Source organism: Trichechus manatus, unplaced genomic scaffold (assembly GCF_000243295.1).
Source record: "Trichechus manatus latirostris isolate Lorelei unplaced genomic scaffold, TriManLat1.0 scaffold00040, whole genome shotgun sequence".
NCBI classification, from domain to species: Eukaryota; Metazoa; Chordata; class Mammalia; order Sirenia; family Trichechidae; genus Trichechus; species Trichechus manatus.
In genome coordinates this window covers 17,085,299-17,109,044 of record NW_004443976.1, presented here as the reverse complement: position 1 = coordinate 17,109,044, position 23,746 = coordinate 17,085,299, and the positions used below count along the sequence as shown (strand labels likewise).

The 23,746-nt window shown below is 58.2% G+C and overlaps 1 protein-coding gene across 1 annotated transcript; it reads right to left on the bottom strand.

Annotated features, from left to right (window-relative positions):
- Positions 1–1,206: 1,206 nt before the first annotated feature.
- CLUH (clustered mitochondria homolog) lies at positions 1,207–22,807 on the bottom strand. Its single transcript, XM_004376142.2, has 26 exons — positions 22,656–22,807; positions 12,974–13,179; positions 12,006–12,177; positions 10,971–11,114; positions 10,714–10,838; positions 10,462–10,616; positions 10,249–10,374; positions 9,870–10,017; positions 9,591–9,683; positions 8,056–8,750; positions 7,308–7,531; positions 7,071–7,172; positions 6,773–6,873; positions 5,866–6,018; positions 5,712–5,774; positions 5,336–5,580; positions 4,936–5,020; positions 4,606–4,759; positions 4,387–4,526; positions 3,590–3,670; positions 3,386–3,511; positions 3,176–3,297; positions 2,805–2,898; positions 2,313–2,447; positions 2,156–2,229; positions 1,207–1,390 (listed from the first exon to the last, which is right to left on the bottom strand). Exons 1-26 carry the CDS (start codon positions 22,753–22,755, stop codon positions 1,207–1,209), a joined length of 4,047 nt encoding a protein of 1,348 aa, XP_004376199.2. The 5' UTR covers positions 22,756–22,807.
- Positions 22,808–23,746: the final 939 nt, after the last annotated feature.

Here is a 23,746-nt window from a genome sequence, read left to right as displayed (position 1 = left end):
TTTGAAACAAGGTGTCTGGACAGACCATACCCATAAGCAGCTCTCAGCAAAGCCCCAGGCAGAGTCACTGGGCCAGAACTGCTCCCTCAAGTTCCCAAGTGTCACAACCTCCTCCCTGTCAGAGGTCAGGGCTCCGACAGCAGGCAGACTAGCAGCACAGGCAGGCGCGGAGCAGAGCAGCGGGCACGGGGCCACCCTCACCCTCATGCGGCCCTCCCCTGCCACCCCAGCCCCTCTCTGCAGAAGGTGCTGTGTGGGAGGACCAGGTAGGGAGCTGGGCTCCATAAACAGGTGACAGTCACTCTACCTGGCAACTTCCCCCAGGATCCATGATTCAGTCCTGTCCCCCTTCACCCGGCCCCACCCCCACTGTGCGTTAGGCAGCTCAGGTTAAAATGGGGAGGATACATTCAGACTGTAGCCCCCAAGGTTATCCCCATCTGGGGGCAAGAGGGGGAAGGCAGGTCAGAGCCTATGGCAGCGCCTCCTGCCGGGGCATATGGGCTAGAGGTTGGGCTGGGCACAGAAACATTGGGGCATCCCCATTGCCACCCCGCAGTCCCTGAGCCACAGCCAGGCCAGCCCCAGTCATGGGTAGCAAAACCGCTACAGCTCCGATCTTGCCAAAAAGCTAAAGTGCACCTGACCCTCCAGCCCTACAACAGAGCTGTCTCCCCACCCCCAAGACACAGGAAAGCCCCCCATCTTTCTGGCTTAAAACCTGGACGTCAAGCCAGGCTGGGCCTGGGGCTAGTGGCAGCAAAAGCAGCGGCCACAATGTCAAACATACAAATGACCTGAGAAATCGCATCTGCATTCACCCACTCAGGACTGACTCGGGGCTATGTACAGGCAAGGGAAGACAAGTCAGGGTGCTCGCGGCCAGGGACACACTCGCACACATCTGCTTGAAGGCAGGGGGACGGGGGGCACCTGCCCCTGCGGGGAACTGATGCCCACACACTCCATCACATGTCTTCAATGGGCCTCGGCTTCGTATATTCTTTGAACCAGTGCAAAAACATCCTTGAGGGCAGGCAGGCCAGGCCGGGGTCCCAGGAGGATGCTGGGGGTGGGGTGGGGTTGGAAATGTAAAGGAAGAGGGGCTGTCTCCTCTCCCAGTCTGCAGGGCATACCCTCTTCTCCTGGAGTCTGGATTGCTGGGTAATGGGGCAGCTGACTGACTGTCCGTCCGTCTCTCCCTTTCTACCCCTGCAAGCTTGGAGAAGGGTCCTTGGCCACCGGGGGCTGGGAGCCGGCCTCCTCTAGGGGCCCCGCAGGCTCAGGCTCGGTGGCCATGGGCTCCTCGGCCTTATCCCTGTTTCTGCTGGCCTCCTGGAGCTGGTGCCGCCGCGCCACCTCGGCCTTCAGGTTCTCCAGGTCTTTTTGGCTGAGCAGAAGGATGGGGTAAAGGGTAGGGTGTCAGAGTGGGCCTGGACCCTCTCCCACCTACTGGCTTTCCCGTTACACTTGCCTTGGGACAGGATCAGGCTCTGGGCTTTACTCAGTGGGGGACAGGTGGGGAGCAGGTGCTTCCCCCACAGCAGAAAGGCCCCAAAGGGGTCAAAAAGGGAGAACTCCATGCGTTTGACACCCACCCTTCAGCTAGGCCAGGCCCCCTCATCATTTACACGGTTTCAAATAAGCCTCATGCCTTGCCTCTCCTGCAGCAGAGTATGCTAGCAGAATGGGGGTGTAGGGGGTGGACACGCAGTAGGTGCACTGCCAACACCCTCACATCCCTGCTGACCACACCGCTTCCCACACTGGCAGGAGGGAGCACAGAACCCACTGGTTTGTAACGGCAACGCTGGAGCCACGCGGTCTGGCGGTCAGGCACAACCCTACCCGGGGATACTAGGCAACCAGAGAAAGAAAGAAGCCACTCTTCGAGTATTGAGATAGAAAGATCACTAAGACACATTGGTAAGTAAGAGGAAAAAAAAGTCAAAAACCCACTGCATCATATGCTACAATGTGTGTGCAAAAGGAGGGAAGACTACAAGTATGTACTTGCTCGATTATGCACAGAGGATCTCTGGAAGGATCCACAAGGAACCTCTTATCACTGGTCATACTTATCACATGTTTAAAGAAACCAAAAAACAGAAGGTGTCTGCAGGCGTGGGGTGCTGGTGCGGGGAGGGGGCCTCACCTGAGCGGAATGAAGAGGATGCCGTTGATGACGTTGAGCTGTTCCAAGACGCTGGCCATGCTGGGGGCTGTGAACTGCGGGGTGGCGGGGAAGATGAGCCAGTGAGAGCCGGGAGGCTGACGGGTGGAAGCCCCCCTCAGCTCACTTGGCAACATACCTTGAGGGGCGGGATGTTGGCGCTGGAGCCGTTGCGGTAGATCTCGTTCATGGTGCGCTGCAGGGCCACGGCCTGCTGGGTCAGGCACTTGAGGTACTCAGAGCTCTCCTTGGTTTTCTCATGGTCCTCACCCAGCTACAGGGGGACGAGGGGGACGGGCAGGAAAGGGGCAGGGCTGCCCTGAGCCTGTAGGCCTGGCTCCGCCCTCAAGCCCTGCCTAGCCCATCTGAGTCTTTTTGATTTCATTGTGGTGAAAATATACCTAACAAAACGTATGCTATCTCAACGATTTCTACAGGTACAATTCAGTGACACCGATTACATTCTTCAAGCTGTGCAACCATTCTCCCTATTCTTTTCCAAATCATTCCACCACCACCGTTAACATAAACTCAATGTCCCCCCTACGCAAAAACTCCTCCTTTGTCCATTCCTCCCACCCATGATAACCACTAAGAATCTCTGGTTTCTATGTATTTGCTTGACACCCACCTGGGTCTTGTAGATGGTGTAGCCTTCCTTCTCGTGCTGCAGGGCTGACCGGAACTCAGCTTTGCTCTCGTAGACCCGGGCAACAAGGTGGTGGCTACAAGGGGGCATGGGCGCGCACGGGACAATGGAGGGACATCAGTGGGTTGGGGCAGTGGGGCAGGAATTTGAGGGGGGAGATGGTATGAGTCTACTCTAGATCCCTCCCTGGAATCTACAACACAAACCAAGTCTAGGAATCAGAGAGGGAGTAGAAGTTGAGAGAAAGTTCCTCCTAAGGACAGCACTGAACCCCTTCCCGCCCCAACCCCAGTGCTTCCGGGGAGTCAGGAGGGTTGGGGCAGAATGCGCCCATCCAGCCAGTGCAGCCTCACCTGAGGGCCACCTTGAGGGACTTAGGCCCGTGGTACTTGGTGCTGACGGCCAGCGCGTTCTCCAGGAAGCGCAACGACAGGTCGTATTCCATCACTCCATGCAGCACCAGCCCGATGTTGTTCTGGGGGGCAGGTGGGAGGGCCCTGGTCAGCTCCTGGCGCCCTGGGATTCCGAGGCCAGTCCCCGCGGCCCCCTGCCCCGGCACTCACATCCAGCAATGCCATCTCGGGGTGGTCTTCCCCGAACACGAGCAGCATGAGGTAGCGGGCGCGGTACAGCAGGCTCAGGGCTGTGGACAGCTGGCTGCTGGCGAAGCAATACAGGGCCAGGTGCATCTGCAGGGCAGGCTGAGGTCAGGCCGGGTCACCTGCAGGCCCCACCCCCGCAGACCCTGTCCCCGGAGGGCTACGCACGTATTCCTGGATGGTGTTGGGGTGCTCGATGCCCATCACGCGCTCGCTCATCAGCACGGCCTTCTGTTGGTTGCTCAGGGCCTGGGGAGACGAGTGGGGTCAATCCCAGGGCAGGTCCAGCAGAGCCCCCGCCCCTCTGCTCTGCCACCTCTGGCGGCACTTCCTATCTTTACTTTGCACAAAGGCAGTGGAGAAGGGTCAACACAAGCTCTGCAGCCCTCGGCCTCCAGGCCCTTCTCTCAGACTTTGTGCACCACGACCTTAAACCATTTTTTCCTAAAAAATCTGTGTGAAAAACACATACAAATCTAATGCTGTTCTAAAAAAATAAGTGTTAACTAAAATATCTAAGTACAGATACATACACAAAAAGTTCCTTTGGCTGAAGTGGGGTAGGGAAGCCTAAAGCCCCCCAGGCTCCTGGAACAACCTCTAGAAGCCCCAGGGCCAGGGATGGCCGGGTGAAAACCCCGAGCATGGTTAAAAGCAGCGACAGAGATTCTCCAGCAGCTGCTAAGCGTCCCACTATGGAGCCTCAGAGTCTACCCTCCCAGTGTCCCTGAGGGAGGGCCTGTCACCATTCCCACTTTACAGACGGGCTGGGGAGGTGGGAAGCTCTCCAGATAGGACAAGCACCTCTCAGGATCTCCCTGGTCTATAGCTGTGGGGAACCCCAAGTTGAGCATTCTAATCCCCTCAGGCAGAGCCCCGGGTCCCTCACTCCCCCCCACCCCCCTGACACCAGGCCAGGCCCCGCGGCCTATGCTGCTGCAGCCCAGGAGGTGCTCCAGGCCCACCTCGGCGTAGTCTCCCATGATGTAGTGGAGCCGGGCGAGCAGGCGCAGGCAGGCACAGATCTCCACGTGCATGGCCCCGTACACGTTGTTAAACAGGTTCAAGGCCTCGTTGATGAGCTCACAGCCCTCCTTCAGGAAGCCTGTGGGGCGCCCACAGGGTGGCAGGTCAGCGAGGGACAAGAGGAGACCTGCCCCAACCCGGCCCACCGGGCCACGCACCCTGTTGCACTTTGGCCTGCCCGCTCTGGAAGAAGTGGAAGGCGTCCGAGGCCTTGGGGCTGACGTGCTTGACCACGGGGAAGATGTTGAGCACGTCCTCTTCAGTGAAGGCTGGCTTGTGGCGGCTGTCGAAGCTGTATTCCTTCAGCAGGATCTGGGGACACAACCCGGCAGCCTCAGGCCCAGCTCCAGTGCACTCCCTACCCGTGCATGCCGAGGGACGGCCCCCCCTGTAGACCCACCACCCTCAATAGCCCTGTGGGTCTTGCCAGAAGGTGGGGAGCCCGCTAGAGGCTGGGGACCAGAAGGGAAACAGGACACAGTGCCCACCTGGACCCCAATTTTCAGAGAGATCTCCCGCAGCAGCGTGATCTTCTGCAGGCCGTAGGTCTCCACAGCCTGGTCTACGGTCTCACTGTGGGGGTTGGAGGGAAGCAGGTTGGCACCCACCTCTGCCCTTCCCTTCCCCAACGGCAGCATCTCCACCTGAACACCAAGCCCCGGGAGCCCCTACCCCAGCCACTCTCACCCTCTTAACTGACAACCTGTCCCTACTCCTCAAACTGCGTTCCTGGAGAGCTAACCCCTCTTCATTTCTCCTCATTCCACTGCCCAGCGACCACCGGACGGTTATGTCATCCAGGAGCAGAGGGTTCAGGCCCACACCCCCGCCCTGGCCAGTCCCAGCATTCCCCACTCCTGCCCCCCCGCCCCCGCGCCTGCTCCTCACCACTCGAGGCTGAAGTCGAAGTAGTTCTGAGCCTCCTGGCGTATGTTCTTCCAGAGCTCCTGGGGCGTCACGACAGCCCAGGCTGTGTTATCTGCAGCCCCCGGGGGACGGTTTTTCCTCCTCTTGCTCCTCTTCTTGGAGACCAGCTCGTCGGCAGGCAGGTGGGCCACGGGGTTGGGGTAGGAGCTCAGGAAGCAGTTCAGGAAGTGGCTGATGGCGGCCGAGAGGCCTGAGAGCTCGACCCCCTGCAAGGGAGGTTTGGCCTGAAGTCACAAGGGCCTCAGCCCAACACAGGCTTCTTCCTCAATGGCCCACAACACCCATGGAGGCCCTGGCCAGGATGGGAGCTTGGGGAAAGGACAGCAGACGGCAGTACCTGTAAGTATGTCTTGAAGATGTGCTTGGCAGAGCGGGTGATGAGTTCTCCGATGCCAATTTTCTGCAGGGGTTCGAAATAGCAAGTCTTGGTCAGGCCCCAGGCCTCCCTCCTGACCCCTTCTGTCTCACGGCCCACACTGAGCGCCACTCACATAGATGTGGTCCAGCTGGTCACGGGCGGGGCTCCGGAGCACCAGGTCCAGCACCTTGCCCAGGTAGCGCATGTTGATGCCGCGCTGACGCATCACCTCGGCCAGTGTGGCCCCGTCCATGGGCAGCACCGCGTGGTCTATGCAGTCCTTCACCTGTGGGTTGCAGCAGGTCAGGCCCCACCAGCCCAGGGCCCTCTGCCTTCCTCCCTGCCCTGGCTTTTCCTGGAGGCCACACTATCCTGGGCCCTGGGGAAGGAGGGAGACTAGGACCCAAGCTCCTGGCCAGGAAAGAAGGGAAGCAGACAATCAGCAGTAAGGGTGTGAGGGCCTGTCCCAGCCTTCCACACCCCCTGCAACTCGGTATGGGCGGTCAGCCCTGGAACTTCCAGGCCCTCCCTCCTGGAAAGCAGGGTGAGCGAGCACCTGCAGGGGATGAGCTAAGAGAGTCCAATGGGCAGGTGGCACAGGCTCCCTTCTGAGCACACGGGGAGACAGGGCGGGGGTGCGGGGGATCTGGCGAGTGCACCACCTGAGCGTGGCACCACCTAGCAGGGTGAGCACCTGCCATCTACGGGGCTCAAGAGCAAACACCATGGGAACGAGGAGGACGGAACCCACCCTACCTCTCCCCAGCCCCCGTCCTGCCCCACCTCTGTCAGGACTCCGCTCCAGGCCCTCCTGCCACACGGGGGCTCAGAGCACCAGAGCCCTGGGGCCAGCAGCCCACACGGAGCACAGCAGAGCGGGTCCCCGCCTGGTGCCTCACATCATCTCTCTGGCCAGCTCCCCCATCTGTGAAACGGGGCCGCGCTGCCTGAGAGGCCATGAGGTGCTAAGTCCCCTGCAAAGCTCTCAGCTCCCGGTCCCTGTCCCGGCGTCCTCCATGCAGCCCCGCCATGCCCCTCACCAAGCCCGGGATCTGGCAGGAGAGCAGGAAGGCAGCTGCATCCTTCAACAGCTGCTTCTGGTCCCGAACTTCCGCCTGACAGGACTCGGGGAAGCGGACCCCTGGGGGAGCAAGGAAGAGAGGCTTGAACCAGGCAGGAAGGGAGGAGGGGAGTGGAAAGACAGGCTGGTTCAGGGCTAGTGGAAGGCAGTGCTCAGATGGGTGGAGGGGCCCACAGGACCAAGCGACCCATGACCACCTACCACACCATCCTGCCCTGTCCCGCAGTGCTCCCCAACCGCCAGACCCCACCACTTGCCTGGTGAGAAGATGTCGGGGTTGAAGCGAATGTCGAAGGCCGTGCTACTGACGGAGCCGACGGCCTTGCAGGCATTGCGGATGACCTCCCGGCTCCGAGGGTCTGCTGTGGAGAGGCGGCCCACCCCGCCATCAGTAAGGCTGCCCATGCCAGACTGCAGAGGACAGCCCTGCTGGGGGGCAAAGGAACCAGGATGGCACTGAGGCTCCCTCTGCCCCTGCGTCCCCACAGTCCCACCTGCACCGTCGTCCGAGGCAATGGTCTCTGCCAGCTCCTTCACCTTGGCCAGGCCGCTAGCACTGCCGCTCTCCTCCTCACTGCCCACCTCAGGCCCTGGGGAGACTTCAGTCTTGGGCTCTGATGACAGGGGGCTACTGTTTTCCAGGGAGGTGAGGGTCTCCATCTTGCTGGCTTTCTGCTGCATCAGCTGCAGGGCTGCCAGCTTCATGAAGAGGAGGTACCTAGAGCGGAGCAGACGGGCGGGGGGGGGTGGGGTGGGGCATGTCCTCAAGCTCAGCTGGCCCAGCAACTTCGTGCCCACTGCAGGCCCAGGTCACTAGCCTGCTGGGGCTCAGGAATGCGGGGTGGACACCCTACAGGCATGGGATACCCAATGTGCTAGGACAACACGCCAGCCCAGCAACTCGGCCTGGAGATCAGGGCAGAAACCAAGGTTCTCTGGAGACAGGCAGAGGATGGCAGGGTGGTGTGCGGGAGAGGGGAGAGTAGCTAACCACCCAGTTCGGGGGTTTCAACCATGACAGGAATGCCACTGGCATTTTGAGAGGGAAAATTATTGATCATTTGGGACTGTCCCATGAAGTGCAAACATAAAGCACTGGGATTTCGGGACAAGGCAGCTTGAGGTCAGCGGATGAGGGCTGTGGCCGGGGTGAGCTCTTCTTCACTTGCCAAAGTGTCTCCCCTCAAGGATCAAGCTCCAGAACCACCCAGGCCCACGACAGCTCCCGGCGGCGGCCCCCACCTGTGCTCCACGAAGGCATCGACCAGCTCCTGGCGCAGGCAGCAGAGCTTGTGCCGGTGGGCACGGGGGAAGCCGGCACGGGTGCACTCCTCAGGCAGCTCCTCGCCGGGCACGGGCAGGAAGTTGAGGTCGGGCGGGAAGGTGCGCAGCAGGTCGAGGATGTAGTGGCGCCCGTCGTTGCCGATGATGCCCTTGCACTCAACGGAGGAGCACAGCTCCACCTCCTCCTCGCGGTCGTTGAGCACCCGGTGCCGCAGGATCTTGAGGGGCCGGCTCGTGCGCTCCAGCAGCTCCAGGTATCGCGGGTGTGACACCACCGTCTTGCCAAAGTCAATGGAGCCGTAGATGACGCTCTGCTCTTGGTCCCGCTCCAGGATGCCAGGGATGATGGACTGGGCCGTGACACGGTAGCCGCGGTAATCCACCACCACCGTGCCCAGTGTGTACAGCCCCTCCACATCCACCGCGTTATATGTGCGCACGCCGTTCAGGTCGTTGGTGGGGGCCACGTAGGCCGCCACGTCCCCACCAAAGTCCTTGTAGTGGTCACGGACATCAAACCCCAGGCTGAAGAAGATGTTGTTCCAGATGAACATCTGCATCTTGGTCTCCTCGCTGGGGTTGATGGCCATCACGTTGCCATCAATGACTGCCATGGCGCCCCGCGTGGCTGCGGCCGTGAAGTCGCTGTGTACCTGTGAGGGACTAGTGTGAGGCCGTCCCCAGACCCTTAGCTTCTCTGCCTGCCCAAGCTCACCTAGCTAGCAGAGGCCACCGGGGACCCTCTCCTCAGCTCCCTCAGAGTTGGAAAAGGGCAAGAAATCCCTTTATAAAAACAACACGCACTTATACGTAGGGAGACGGCACAGCTTAGTGACTAACAAGGAGTGTTAGCTTTGAAGTCAGATTTGGGAGCCACCAAATACGCAGGTGAACTTGGACAAGGACCCTCTCCGGCCCTTTTCTCACCTATAAAAGGGTGATGATACAAGTATTAGCCTTTACAGGCAGGCCAAAGGATTACCTGAGATAAGCCTCCAAAGCACTTCACACAGACCCCAGCCAAGTTAGGGCCCAAGACTAGGGCCCAAGAGATGACAACACTTATGCTTACCAGTATCTCCAGGCAATAAGACTACGGGAAATTTTAAATATAACTTCTTAAAATGCAACCATTTTTCCCCTTATTTGTCTCTCTTGGTAAAAACCCTAATAATGGCTAAACCCAAACAAGCTTTAACTGCTATGCAAATGCAGCACCTGCACAGAAGGGTCGTGGTAGGTGGTGTGTATCCAGGCGAGGGAGGGAGGCTGCAGCGGACCTTGCCGCTCACCCAGATTGGAGGTAGGACCCTTTCCCACGGACTCCAAGTCTCAGAGGTCAGAATAGCGAGCAGGCTGCCCCGCAGGGGCCCTGACCAGCCTCAGGGCAGCAGACAGGGCTGAACTGGTCCCAGCTCCCTTCCCCCTGTCACAGGAAAGCCAGCGGTGGTTCAGGAGGGCCATGGTGGGCGGTCAGCTAGGGGATAGGGCACCTTGAATATGGCTCTTTCTCGCAGCAGCCGCTCGGGCAGGTTCTTGCGGGGCAGCTCCCTCGTCGTCTGCAGCTCCTCATTCCAGTCCCGGGTCTGTCAAGGGGCCAGTGGAGAGACATCAGTCCAGCCTCTGCCCCAGGACAGTGCCTTCCTCCACCTCCCCACGGACAGCACAGCCCCACAGACTCCCAAGAGTACAGACAGACCGGCAGATGGAGCCCCAAAGAGGCACACAAGCCCTGGTGGGCTTCCACCGAGGGATGGGGCACAGGCACCTACCTGTCCAGGAATGTGTTCCTCGTAGCCCAGCCGCGAGGTGTAGGCGTCCTCTGCGCGCACACAGTCCATGGCATGCTCTGCCTGGGGGGCCGTCCAGCTGTACACCTGGAACGGGGTGGCGATCCTCTCGAACGGGTGGCGCTGGACCCTGTGGCAGGCAGGCGGGATATGGCGTATCCCGCCAAACTCGGAGCCCTGACCTGGGCAGACTTTTCTCCGAGGCCCCTCCTTGGTCTGGTGTCTCCCCCACCGAGACCCCACCCTGGAGTCACAAAAGCAAATGGACACCTACTCTGGCTGACAGCTCTCTAAATGGGGACTCCTGGGCCTGCTCCCCCATGTGACATGAGACAGGGCGGAGGCAGGACAAAGGCACTACCTTTTCTTCTGCAGCACAGCGAAGTTTTTTTTAAAGGTCGGGCTGATCTGGTTGAGCAGCTCCACCAGGGAATGGCTGAGGAAGCGGGGGCTTGCAGGCTTGGGGTTGAAGTGATATGCTGTGGACCTGCGGGAGAGGAGTCACTAAGCAAGGCAGGCGGGCGGCTGGCTCGCCCTGCAAGCGACCGCCTGTGGTAGAGAAGCAGGAACTCACTGGTTCAGGTAGAAGCCCCGTGTGGAGGCGGTGATGCTGACTTGCCGGTCCTCAGCCGTGATCACAAATAGATACATGAGGTCCCCGTGCATCTTGCGGTTCCCAGGTGGGGGGTTCCAGCCGCTCATGGTGAGCACCTTCAGGCACTGCAAGGGCTGCAGGGGTGGCCGAGCATGAGCGGGCTAGGCCTTATAGTGTGGTGGCTCCGCCCCGCCAGGGCCCCGCTCCCTGGCACTCCCCCAGGAGCCCCACCTTCCAGTCATGGTTCTGGGGCTGCAGGGGACACAACGGCCGCTCCCGACTCCCCGGAAGGATGTACTCGGGTGGCGTGCAGTCGATTGGGTCCATCTCCAAGCCCTTCTTCCGCTTCCCGCTGTCTGAGGGACCGGAGGCTGATGGTCGGCACAGGGCCCGTCCAGGGGCCAACTCGCTCTCGCCTGATCCCGGCCCCTTCCCCAGCCTCCTTGCCCCCTGTCCCTCTGCACCACCCCAGCCGATGCCCCCCGCACCTCCCAGGTCGCCATCAGTGAAGACACTCAGGAAGGACAAGGAGTTGCAGTCAACCCCATTGAAGGCATCAGACGGGTCCAGGCTCTTGAGCAGGTCTCGGACATGGCGCACGTGGATGCGGGCCTCGCGCACCGTGTATGGCTCTGCCGGGATGGGGAAGGGCAGCTCTTAATCAGGGGCCAGGCTGCTGGGCCCCGCACCCTGGAACCACCCACCTAGCAGAGAGAATAACAGTTCACAGTGGCGCCATCATGGGTGGTTTTAATTGCCAACTTTAGGCTTCCATTCTCAAATTCCATTATGAACACACAGGCTTGGGTTCTGGTTTCAAAACACACCCACCTGCCTGCTGGTGGGCGGGGATCCCTGTTTGCAAAGAACCTTCTGCCAAAGGGCACAGCCCTCAGGGAGCCCACAAAAAGCCACAGCTTTTTACCTACTAATGCCGTGGTGGGCAGAGTCTACAGGGATGCCGGGCCCCCTAAAGCCCTATCCCTATTCCCTCAAGACATTCCAAAACCCCAAACTCTTAACACTGTGCCCCAATATGTGTTTCATGGAATTTTAATAGGGGCTCTTTGAGAGAGAAGAGAGGTTCCATGATCAAGCAACTGTGGGCACGTTTGGGTTAATGGTGTTTTTCATATTTACTTTTAATAAGCTGACATGCTCTGGGACCTCTGAGGACTCCAGTCCTTGTTTTACAACCAAACCAGCTGTCACCCTACTTGAGAGCTGGGAGGCTTTTTAGTTGCGTTTTGAGATGTAACTTTTCTCTTTACAGAATTGGATCTAGCTGATTTGATTTTGCTCAATCCTGTCTAGGTTGTTTTAGAACTGCACTCTGTCCTGGAACCTGCGACCAGAAGTGGGGAGGGTGAGCAGATGCCGGCTGTGTGATAAGTAGACCCGGGCTCCGCCCCACCTCACCCGCGCACCAGCACATAGATACCACAGGGTGAGGGGAGTGGCCGCCTGGTATGCACGGGCCCCAGCGGCCTGCCGCCAATGTGTCCTCCAATTGCCCGACCCACCTTCCACTACGCGCAGCACCGAGCCCTCCTGCAGCCCCTCGACGCTGCGCAGCTCTGAGAAGTGGTCCAGCATGTTGCCGTCCAGGTGCAGCGAGAAACAGGTGCGGTGGCACGTATCTTCACGGTCCATGAGCACCTGGTGAATCTCCTGCACCATCTCCTGGGGGGACACCTGCCAGGGAGGCGGCCCCAACCACCCTGGTGAGAGGTCACATGGTGGGAAGCAAGGACACAGCCCCTCTCCCTAGCCCACGGGACCTGGGTCCCTAGAAAAAAAGGCCCCAATACTCATTTCCCCACTTTTGGGCTTTTAAGTACCAGGCCCTGCCCACACATAGCACGCGCACCTGCACCGTGTGTGCACGCCGGGCACATCGTATGTGCAGGACAGAGCCTGCAGACCAAGGGCAAGTCCTGAATCGAGAGCAGGAGGCAGGACAGGAAAGGAGGAAATGGCCATCTTGCCTCTCCCTTGCTCAATGCCAAGGTCCTCTGGGCAAATGACTTTTCCCTTCCAGGAGGGAATCTCTGGGGCCCCAATTTGGGTCCAGAGGACATAAGATGGCCTTGCCTGGTTCCCCAATGAGTTAGCAGCCTACAAGACTCTGGGTTAGCTCTGCCTTTGGAGACCACCCAGTACCACCCACGCCACTTGCAGAAGTGACATACCTAAGGGCACAGAAGCCTAGGAGCCCCGGGAAGCCTGGGACCCAACACTCCACAGCCACTGCCACTCCTCTGCCGAAACAGGGCTGGCAGTCCCAGCTGGCAGCTGTCCTCCAGCAATAAAGGAGTGACCTGAACCTGGACTCGATTCCCAGGTCCACCATGCTAGGTGAGTGACCGCGGGCCAGGCACAGGCACGCTAGTCTGCTGCCGACAGCATGGGGCCAGGATGCGCAAGGGTGAGGCTTGGCTTTCCAGCCTCATCCTCGCCCCTAGTCCCCAGCACCTTACCCCCATCTCACCTGCAGGGAGAATGGCTCGATCCCAGGGGCCAGGATCTTCACAGAAAAGCCCGTGTCTTGAATGACAATCACTTCCTGCCCAGTGGCCTCATCTCCTGGCTCAGCCTCATCCAGCCCGTTTTCCCGAGGTGGCTCGGCCGCCCCACCCTCCTCCTTCTTCAGGCTCTCTGAGCAGTCCCCATTCAACAGCATGACTGATGGTGGCTCTAGGGGTGACAAGAAAGGAGCTAAGTCAGACAGGCCTAGCTGGTCAGGTAAGGCCGTCCACCTCACCTGGGTGGGCGTGTGCCCCTCTAGGATGGTGTCTGCATGCCCTCCTGAGACCTGGCCCCAACTCAGACACATAATTCCACCTCACCCTCAGCACACACCTCCCCTCAGCCTCGGCCTCCTGCAGGCCATGGCCTCCTCCCTTCCACAGCCAAGCTCCTCAAAAAAGACCCTTCCCTCCACCTCAATGCCCACCCTCCCCATTCACTCCTCAGCCCACCCTAGTCTGGCTTCCACCTCTGAGCACGCCACACAAACCACTCTCCCCAGGTCACTGACACCATTCTTAGGGCCCTGGGTCTTCTCTGGCCTTAGCTCATCCAGCAGGATTCCATGCCACTAGTCACTTTCTCCTCTTACCTGACCAAGACTGTTATGGACTGAACTATGTCCCCCCAAAATTATGTGTTAGAATTCCTAACCTCTCTGCCTGTGGTTATAATCCCATTTGGGATCGGGTTATCTCTGTTATGTTAATAAGACAAGATTAGTGTAGGGTGTGTTTTGAGTCAATCTCTTTTGAGATATAAAAGATTAAACACTCTAGTGAAAGAAGCAGAGATGAAGAGATGCCAAGCCACATGAAGATCACCTGTGAAAAGCTCAGAGATAAGGACCTTCCTCCAGAGCCAACAGAGAAAGACTTCCTCTAGAGCTGGCACCCTGAATTTGGACTTCTAGCCTCCTAAACTGGGAGAAAATAAATGTTTGTTAAAGCCATCCACCTGTGGTATTTCTGCTATAGCAGCACTAGATAATTAAGACAGAATCTGGTATCAAAAAGTGGGGGTGCTGCTCTAACAGACAGCTAAAATGTGGAAGTGGTTTTACAATTGGGTAATGGGTGGAGACTGGAAAAGTTTTCAGGTGCCTAATAGTAAAAGCCCAGATTGCTTGGAAGAGACCGTTGGTAGAATCATGGACATCAAAGGCAATGCTGGTGAGGACTCAGAAGTGAGGAGAGCTACAGAGAAAGTCTCTATCGTCTTAGAGAATACATACGGAGCCAGCAACAGAATGTTGCTAGAAATGTGGATGTTAAATGTGCTTCTGGCGAGGCTTTAAAAGAAAACGATGAACGTGTGATTGGACAATGGAGGAAGGGCGACGCCCTTTATGCAGTGGCAAAGAACTTGTCTGAATTATGTTCAGATGTTTGGTGGAAGATAGAATTTATAAGTGATGAACTTAGATACCTGGCTGAGACTTCTAAGCAAATCTTAAAGGGTCTGTGTGGTTTCCCCTCGCCGCTTATGATAAAACGGGAGAGGAAAGAGATGGACTTAAAAATGAACTGTGCAAAATGAACACAAAACTTAAAGATTGGGAAAGTTCTGTTGTACAAACTAAGGACGCATGTCCTAGGATGTTCACCAAGGACATGGCTATAGAATCTTTTGTTAAGGAGATTAAGCCTGTAACTGACGCATCTAACCAATTCCCACAGCAGAAAACTCATCAGCTTAGACTGAAGGGGACAGAGAAAGGAGGAAAGGAGAGAATGCTATATGTCTCTTGGAATTCTACAGGCAGGAAACAGGCCAAAGGAGGTACATCTGTTGTCCTCCAAGAAAGAAAAGGACTATCCCTGGAGCAACTTGGAGTTCAGCACAACTGTTGGAAGGGAGCATGGGGAGCAGGGCCTTCTTGGTTTCAGAGTCGGAGCTTCACCAACTCAGTTTCGGAGTCTGGTGCTGCCACTAAGGTGTGCCAGGGGAATGGGGCCTCCGCCCAAAGCTGAGAGGGCGGGGCTGCCATGCCCAAGGGGCAGCAGAACAGAGCCTGGGGGAGCCGAGGGGGCAGGGTCGCCACTCAGATGACTAGGAAAATGGGGCTGCCCAAAGCAAAGGGAGTACAGTTGCTGTCCCAGTGGGCTCCGAAGGCAAACTGAAGCCCCGGGCTGAGGGGCCTCCACCCAGAATCCAGAGGGCGTGGCTAACACCCAGAGTCTGGAGGGCAGGGCCACTGCCCAGATGGTCCCAAAAAACAGGATTATTTTTGAGCCTTGAGAGCTAATGTAATTTGTTCTGCTGGCTTTTGGACTTCCTTGATGTCTGTTGGAAACCCTGGTGGCATAGTGGTTGAGAGTTCGGCTGCTAACCAAAAAAAAGGTCAGCAGTTTGAATCCACCAGGCGCTCCTTGGAAACCCTATGGGGCAGTTTTACTTTGTCCTATAGGGTCACTATGAGTCGGAAATGACTCGAGGGCAATGGGTTTCGTGTCTGTTATCCCTTCTTTCCCTCCAATTTCTTCCATTTGTAATGGAGATGTCTACCTTACGCCTGTCCCACCATTGTACTTTGGAAGCAGATAACTTGTATTCTAGATTTCACAGGTTCACAGATGCAGAGGAATTTTGCCCCAGGATGGAATACTGCTGAAGTCTCATCCACAGATGGTTCAGAAGATGAGATTTTGGAAGTGGAGCTGATTTATGACTTCTGCGATGATGTGATGGGGTGAATGTTTTGCATATGGCAAGAACATGAATTTTGGTGGGACGTTATGGATTGAATTATATCCCCCCAAATTATGTGTAGATCCTAACCTCTATGCCTGTGGTTATAATCCCATTTGGGAATGGGTTGTCTTTGTTATGTTAATGATTAGCGTGGGATATGTCTTGAGTCAATCTCTTTTGAAATATAAAAGAGATTAAACAAGCAATACAGCAGAGCACACATGGGAGAGGAGAGATGCCAAGCCACATGAAGAGTGCCCAGAAACAGAAGCTCAGAGACAAGGACCTTCCTCCAGAGCCAACAGAGACAGAAAGCCTGCCCCTCAAGCCAGTATCCAGAACGTGGACTTCTGGCCTCCCAATCTGTGAGAAAGTAAATTTCTGCTTGTTAAAGCCACCCATTTATGCTGTTTCTGTTAGGGCAGCACTAGATCACTGAGACAGATGCTAACACTGCTTCCTCCCTCTTCGGCTCCATCCTCTTCCATCTTGAGGCGCTGAGCGTGTCCCTGGGCCCCGACCACTCCTCATTATCTCCTTAGCCTCCCCTGTGGCGTCCAACACCCTCATACCTCACACTGCCAATCCGGACCTCACTCAAGCTTCAGACAAAGTTCTCCAACTGCCTCCCAGGCATAACATGTGGTCGTCCCTTAAGGCATCACCAAAGATGCCTCATGTCTGGATGGGGTTGATCTTCCTCCACAAACTGGCCCCTGCTCTGTGAACAACCCCACCCCCTATCTATGCACCCAAACCAAATCTCCAAATGGATCCTAGGAAGCTGGCCTCTGTGGTGCTGGGGCAGGCCACCTCTTCCTCCTCCAGGGCACCAGCCTTCGGGCCACCCCTCCTATCTGAGCCACACCCTACATGGAGCTCTTCTGATACTCCCCACTCTTCAACAGACACAAACTCCCTAGGCCAGCACTCTTAGGCACCAACCAAAAGCCAGCCTGGGCTCCTGCAGCTCCCCTTGCCAAGGTCTAGCTACACCAAGCTACTCAGACACCTGAAAACAGGCCACCACTTTCCCTCCCACCTCTGCTTTGGTTTACAATGCCCTTGCTGCCTGATACACCATTCCATCTGGCAAATTCCTACTCATCCTTCAAAGCCTAGTTGAAATAAATCCTCTTCTCTGAAGCCTGCCCAGAAGACCCCCGACTGCGGAATTATTGCCTCATTCCACCCCCACACATACACATCATTTTCAGAAAACATAGCACCAGCCTTCCAGGGGCACTTGTCCTGCTGCACTTGGGTGGTGGTTCACACCGGCAGCTGTATCTTCCTCCCTCTGTCTTGCACAGGCTCAACAAAAGGGCACTGAATTAATAAATTAATCACCACAAACCTGCAGCTAAGTCAAATACTTGTGAACAGGTGGGAGCAGGTAACAAGACCTTCCATTTCTAGCCAGGCACCAAGAATAACAAAGGACAGCCCCCTCCCTGCCCAGGGAGCTGAGGGCTTCCTCACAGAGCCCTCCAGCAAAACACAGGCCTGCCTGAGCAGCCCACTTGGCAAGCAGGGGTGGTGCCACCAGGGTCTGCCCGTCACCAAACTAGCCCCCTTGGCTTGTCTTGGAGCTCCAAGAAGGGTCTGGATTCCCTTCCCGACATATCAGCTCACCAAAGCCTCCAGCTCTGCTCTGGATCCCTGTCCATCCCATCCAGACCTCCTCCCACCCCACCTCCCCATCCCTACCCAAATGTCAGGAGTAGAAGTGGGGTGGATTCTCCAGAGCAGTGCAGTTCCTGCCCAGGCCCACCAGAATGTGGAGCAGGGGCCCCAAGGAAGAAGAGAAGCCCAGGCCAGAAGGGCTCGCCCAGGGAGACTGCGCGAAAGAGAAGCCATTCCCTCTGTCTCAGCTTAGTGATAAACAGGACCTCTGGGAGCTCGTAGTATCCCCTCCTTTGTGCCAAATAAGCGTGCATGACACCTAGAAAGGTGAAGAGCTTTGCCAAAGTCACAGAACCAGACTGGACCCCAGATTCCCAATCCAGGCTCTGTACTACCACACACCACTCACTGCCCTAAACCCTGGCCACTGTGGGCCTTCAACTGTTCAACTCCCAAGAACCACAATGATGGACTGGTACTCTCCCTTCCCACGACTCCACAGCCCCAGGAAGGGCAACCACAAGCCAGCAGAAGGCGAGGACTTGTCTGGCTAATGACAAAGCAGAGAGAGACAAGGATGGGAAGAAGGCTGGTTGTTGGTCAGCTTTCAAACAAGAGGCATGGCAGGTGTAAAGAGGAACTTCCCCAGTGGACTCCCTGAGTATACAGGCTTTGTGGCTGGCAAACCCCAGGGATGAGAGAAGATGCTGGAAGAAACCCACTCGATCTGACAGGGGGCAGTTTTGGCCTCTGCGAGCCCAGAAGTGAGCCAGTCAGGATTAGGTTCATGGGAAGTCAAGAGACCTGGGCCCAGAGAGGCAACCTGTGCCCCCTTGGGAATCTGGGCCTAATAGGACATGGGGAAGGGGGCAAGACCAGGATGCCCACAGCTCCCACTCTCTCTTCCCCAGCCTAGGAAGCCTGCCCAGAAGGTGCCTCTGAAGAACCCAAAGTTCCCACCCTAGAGGTACCCAGTCCCTTATCTGATTTCACAGGAATGTGGCTGGTTCCCCAGGGGTCTCCACTCCCCCAGGACAACCTGTCCTGCCCTCCTCCCTCCTCCACGGAACCCTGAAGGTTTCCCCACCACTGGATGAAGGCCAAATGACCTCCTAGCAAGAGGCCAGCCAGTACTTGCTGCCCCACAGCCCACCTGGTTCAGCTGACAGCTGCCCTCTCCTTGGCTCGGGGGCCTCAGGTCTGCCACGGTGGGGAGGAAGCCAGCTCTCCGGCTCAGGCCCGACACTGCCTGTGTCCCTCGTTCCAGCCTCTGCCACTACCTTTGCCTCCATGCAGCTGGTCGGCCCAGGACTGGCGTGCAGGCTGGCTTCGTGTTTCAGTGGGGCCAGGCCTGCCGGGGCGGCCCCAGGAAGGACACACTCCCCCTGCCTCGCATCCTGCTCAAGGTCGGCCAGAAGGACGGCTGTGGGCCAGAAGGCCCCAGTGGCTCCAGGATCCCAGCGGGAGCTGCGACCACCGCTCAGACCCACCTCCCCGTCCCCCACAAGAAGGGAGTCACTGTTGGCGAAGCCACTGGAGGGGCAGAAGAATCCAGCATTTGGGGTACCTGGGCCTCTCAGGACTGAGGGCCCAGGGGATTGGCTGGTAGGGGCAGGGTGCAGCAAAGGGGTCCTCTCCTCGGCCCCAATCCCAGCAGGGGTGGGCAGGACTGCTTCAGCCAGCTGCCGGCAACAGCCGGCGCAGACCCAGGCCCAAGCCATGAGGTAGCCACCCTCGTCCACCAGTCGCAGACACCGAGTGCCTGTATGCCTCCTGGGTCAAGCAGCTGGCTCAGGCCTCTGGCTCACGGTGCCCCCCACAGGTGACCTGGCGCCTATCCCCTTCCTGAGTCACTGGTTCTGGTTGGTGGAGGGGATGGGCCCCCAGTCTCTCAGAGGACAACTGCACCCGTGCCCCAGGCCTCCAGCTCCACCAAGAAGCTGGCAGGCTCCTTCTTCCCTTCCCAGCAGCCCCTGCGTTGCCAGGAGAAAACCAAGTCTCTCCCCTGGGGAAAAGAGAGCTGGCAGCGAGAGGCCGAAGGCCGTCTGGCTGTGGAGAGGAGCATGCCCAGCCTCGCCAGGGCGCCTTCCCAGGGCCTCCCCACGGCTCTGACTCGTTGCCAGGGCCCAGTCAGGACGGCTCCAGCATCCATACTAACCAGGGTGGGGGCGGGGAGCCAGGCATGCACTCCAGGCACCCTCCCCTCATCTAGTCTCAGGGACCCAGGCAGCTGGGCACTGACAGCCTCTCCATAGCCCCACAAAGGGCTCTCAGCCTCACACAGGCCCAGGACAGGGAGACCCTCTCCCAACCCCACTCCCCAAATACCCCTAACCCTGTGGAGAAGGGGGTGGGGTGAGGTCGCCTGCAAGGCTCCCCCCCCCGCCCCCACCAGTAGAGCTGATAGTCAGTTCCGTTCCGGTTACCACAGAGCCAACACTCACTCTAGGCTGAGCCCAAGCAGGTCTCAACCATCCCACCTCAATCAAGGAAACCAAAGCTCTGGGAGGCTAGTGAGCAAGCCGCCCAAGGACAGAGCAACAGGCAGCTATGTGGTCAGGAAAAAACCCGGTTTGTCAGATGTCCAAACCCATGCCTCTGAGTGCCACTCCCACTGGGCACAGTCCACTCTCCCCACCCCCTGGGCCAGGATGCAGCCCCCACCAGCCAAGCAGCGGCCCCTTCCTCCTCCTGAAGTTCTGTAAAGCCGCAGGAGGGCCAGATCTACCTCAGACCACAGGATGCCCCCCAAGCCTCTACACCCCTGGGCTGGCACCCCCTCCTCTCACATCCCAGGGGGAATCCTGAGGATCTGGGCTTTAGGGAAAGGGAGAAGGCAGGCAGTCCTCTGAAGAATGGGAAGGGGTGCCCAAAGATCACTGCACTTCAAAGTCTTAACTAGTCAGGTCAGAATGAAGAGATGAGGCATACCCCTGCCCTGGCCTGGGAGCACGGGGACACGATCGGAAGCAGAGAGGAGGGTGAAGAGCCCCGCCCCAGTCAAGGCCTCAGCAGGTGAGGCTCCAACAGGAAGTAAGGCCCCAAAAGTCACACCACCCTATCACAGGAACCCCCAGGACTTCAAAGAAAGGGGATGTGGGCAGGCAGGCAGCCTATAGGAGACTCTAAAGGGGTAGGCACCTCTATTTGCCTCCTTCTAGTCCTACCTAGGCCAGAAGCAGGTTTGCAGGATCTGGAGATAGTGTTCCTCAAGCTACCCAGCTCAGACCCTACTGGAGAGAAGAGCTCTGGGATCCTGTTGGGGAGCTCCCATAAGCCCCCAAGCTCCTCCCAAGCCAGTCAACCCCCTCCCCCTCTGGGACTCAGCTCCAGGGAGCCCTCCCCTAGGCAGAAGGAACTTGACACACCACTGTGAACCTGAAAAACCTGTCTGTTCTCTTAACCCCAAAAAGCTGCTTTCTTCCCAAGAAGGTTACAAACCCTTGCCCCCCTAGTCCCTGCAAAGGCCTTGATCATCTCCTCAAGCGGACGGGGGAGACTTCCAGAGCTGGGTCCTGAGCTCACGGGCCTGGGCTCTGGTGTCTGGGTGAGAGGCTGCTGGGAGTCTCCATGAAGACCCCTCTGTCTGTGAACAGACCCAGGCTGGCAGTAATTCAAGTCCTAGCTCTTTCTATACTAGCCTTCCCAAGACATAAGGAGCCAATGTGGCTCCCACCCACTACTATGCTTCCAGTTTCCCCCAAAGAGCTGTACCCTTCCCCTAACCCAGTTTGTCCCAGATGGAGCCCCTCAGCACACAGGTGAGAAGGGGCTTCTCTCAAGCCCTCACAGAAATGCTCCAACAGACCCTCTCCCCTCCTCAGTCCCCACACTCAGCATGTGATCCGAACCAACATGGCAGCCTTGGCACACTAGCCATGCGCTGGAAACCCAAATGCTCCTCTCCACAGCTAGGTTGCTATGTGACCTTGGGCAAGTCACTTCATCTCTTCAGGGCTCTTTGCTAGAGGGGAAATCAGCCAGTCCCTACTCTTCTTATCTAGCCAGTCCCACTGACTCATAACCACGGCTGGGCAAAGCTTGGCAAGCTGGAGTTGTCAACATCTGTTGTTCTGCCCAAATCTTGGCCTTGTCCAGGCAATCAGCAAAGCTACCACAGTATCTGTTCCTCACCCAAGGTAACTCTGCTGTGACCCCGAGAGCAAGCCAACCCAGGGTGGGAGAGCCTACCTAACACTGTTCCCATCCAGACTCCCAAGTCAGCCCCAGCCCTGGTCAGCGTAGCTGAGGAGGGGATGATGAGCTAAGACAATAAGACAACTCCCTGTGGAGTAGAACTGGGGGGAGAATGGGATAGGGGTAGTTCTGCACTCCCACTACCACACAGGGTAGAGAGGGACCACAGTCCAGCCCTGGGGATCTGATGAAGATTTGGACAGATAACTCAGGGGCTGGGAAGGGGCTTCCAGCCCCAGGACCAGAGTCTGAGACAGGAAGGAGGGAAGAGAAGCAGTGGCCCGGGAGAAAATGGAGAGAAGCAGGCCCCACCCACCCGAGACAAGCCGCAGCGACGCCCACAGCCACTACCACACAAGCCCAGGGGGGAGAGCTGAGAGCTCCACTCCACAATGATGACCTTTGCCTTAAAAGCAGCAAGTCTGGGCTGACCCACTTTTCGCAATAAGGCAGTTAATGATCAAGTTCTGGCACAAACACCTCACCCTGCCAAGGAGTTTGCCTTGGCACCCCACCCCCTCCCCCGCAAACACACAAGCAGAACCCCAGGTAAGCAGACCAGACCAACACCTGAAAACCTGGGCTTAAAGCTTTCTTCTAAGGAATGAACCTAATAAGCCCCCTCACAAGACACACCCCAACTCCTGCTCCTTCCACAGAACAAGCCCGGGAAGTCTCAAGCTGAGCCTCACACGCAGGGCTGCAGCCCTGCGCACAGGGAATGACTGGGATCCTGACGCGGACGGGAGCCTGATGGAGGATGGGCTGCAAGTGTCAGAGTGACCCCAGCCGGGAGGGCTCCCCTTGCACGGGCGCGGAGGGGGTGGGGCCGCAGATTTCATCCGTCTGCGGCGGCTGTTCACTCTGAAACCGCGTGTGCGCGCACGTGTCCCCGCGATCCGGCGCGCGTGTGCCCGCCGCGGCCGCCCTCCCCGGGACCCCACGTGCGAAGCCCGAGCTGATGCCGGGGGCGGCAGTGAAGGTGACCTTCAGGGTGGGGGCGGCCCGGTAGAGAGCCCAGCAAGATGTATCCAGTCCCGGGGCAGAAGAAAGCAGACGGTCCCCGCAGAGCCCCGAGCCCTCCCGCCCCCCACGCCCGGCTGCCTGCTGGCCCCGGCCCCGCTCACCGGCCGCGCCGGGCCGCCCCTTGCCACCGGCCTGCGAGCCAGGCTCCCGGGTGCTGTCGGCCGGGGCGGCCGCCGGCAACTCATCCGTTTTGATGACCATAGCGGCGGGAACGGGTGTCCGGCTCGGCTGTCCGCGCCACCCGCCGCGCCACTAACCCAAGTGCCCTGCGCGCCGCAGCCGCTGCGGGAAGGACGGAGTCACCGGCCCACGTGGTGCGCGCTGTCGCCTTTGACCCCGCAGCCGCTCTGCTGCCCCGCCCCCGTTCCCGGCTCGGTCCACGGAGGCCCGCGAGGGACAAAACACGCGGTCCCTCTTTGGCTATCTACAGAAGCGGTGACTTTTTCGAACGCCTTAAAGGGAACGTACCCTGAGACTGGCAGGGTGGAGAGAAAAAGAGAGAGAGAGAGACTTCGGCCCTTCGAGGGGCGGGGCTTCGGAGAGAGGTCCCTCTGGTTCGCTCCTGGTTGGGCGGGCGCCGTGACCTTGGGTGGAGGCTCGTTCAGGACTGCCGTTGCTAACCCTCCCCTTCGCCAGTGACCCTCTGCTTCCTATTGCAGATCTGCCAAATGACCACGCGGTGTCTAATCTGCAGTGTTAACGTGACCCTCAGCGCCCTTTCCACCAAGCGTGCGAGCCGAACTGCCCTTTCCCGCCGGCGGACTTGGGTTGGGGTGCGACTAGCTTATTGAGGAGGCAGCGAAGTGCAACCTGGGTCATGGTCGCTAGAGAAGGGGAAGGGCTAATGGAACTAGTGTCAGAAATGCACCCACCAAATTTTGTCCTGAGCCACAAAGGGCGCCTTCCCTACCAGAGTCCTCGACAAACTCTCCTCCCCCATCACCCCCCATCTCCCCGCCAGGTGGGCACCAAAAAAAAAAAAGCAAAACCTCTTGCGGTCCAGTCAATTCCGAATCATAGCGACCCTGTAGGACAGAGTGGAACTGCCCCATAGGGTTTCCAAGGCTGTAATCTTTGTGGAAACAGACTGCCACATCTTTCTCCCCAGGAGCAGCTGGTGGGTTCAACCACCGACCTTTCGGGTTAGCAGCCCAGCACTTAATCCCTGTGCCACCAGGGCTCCTTGGGGCGG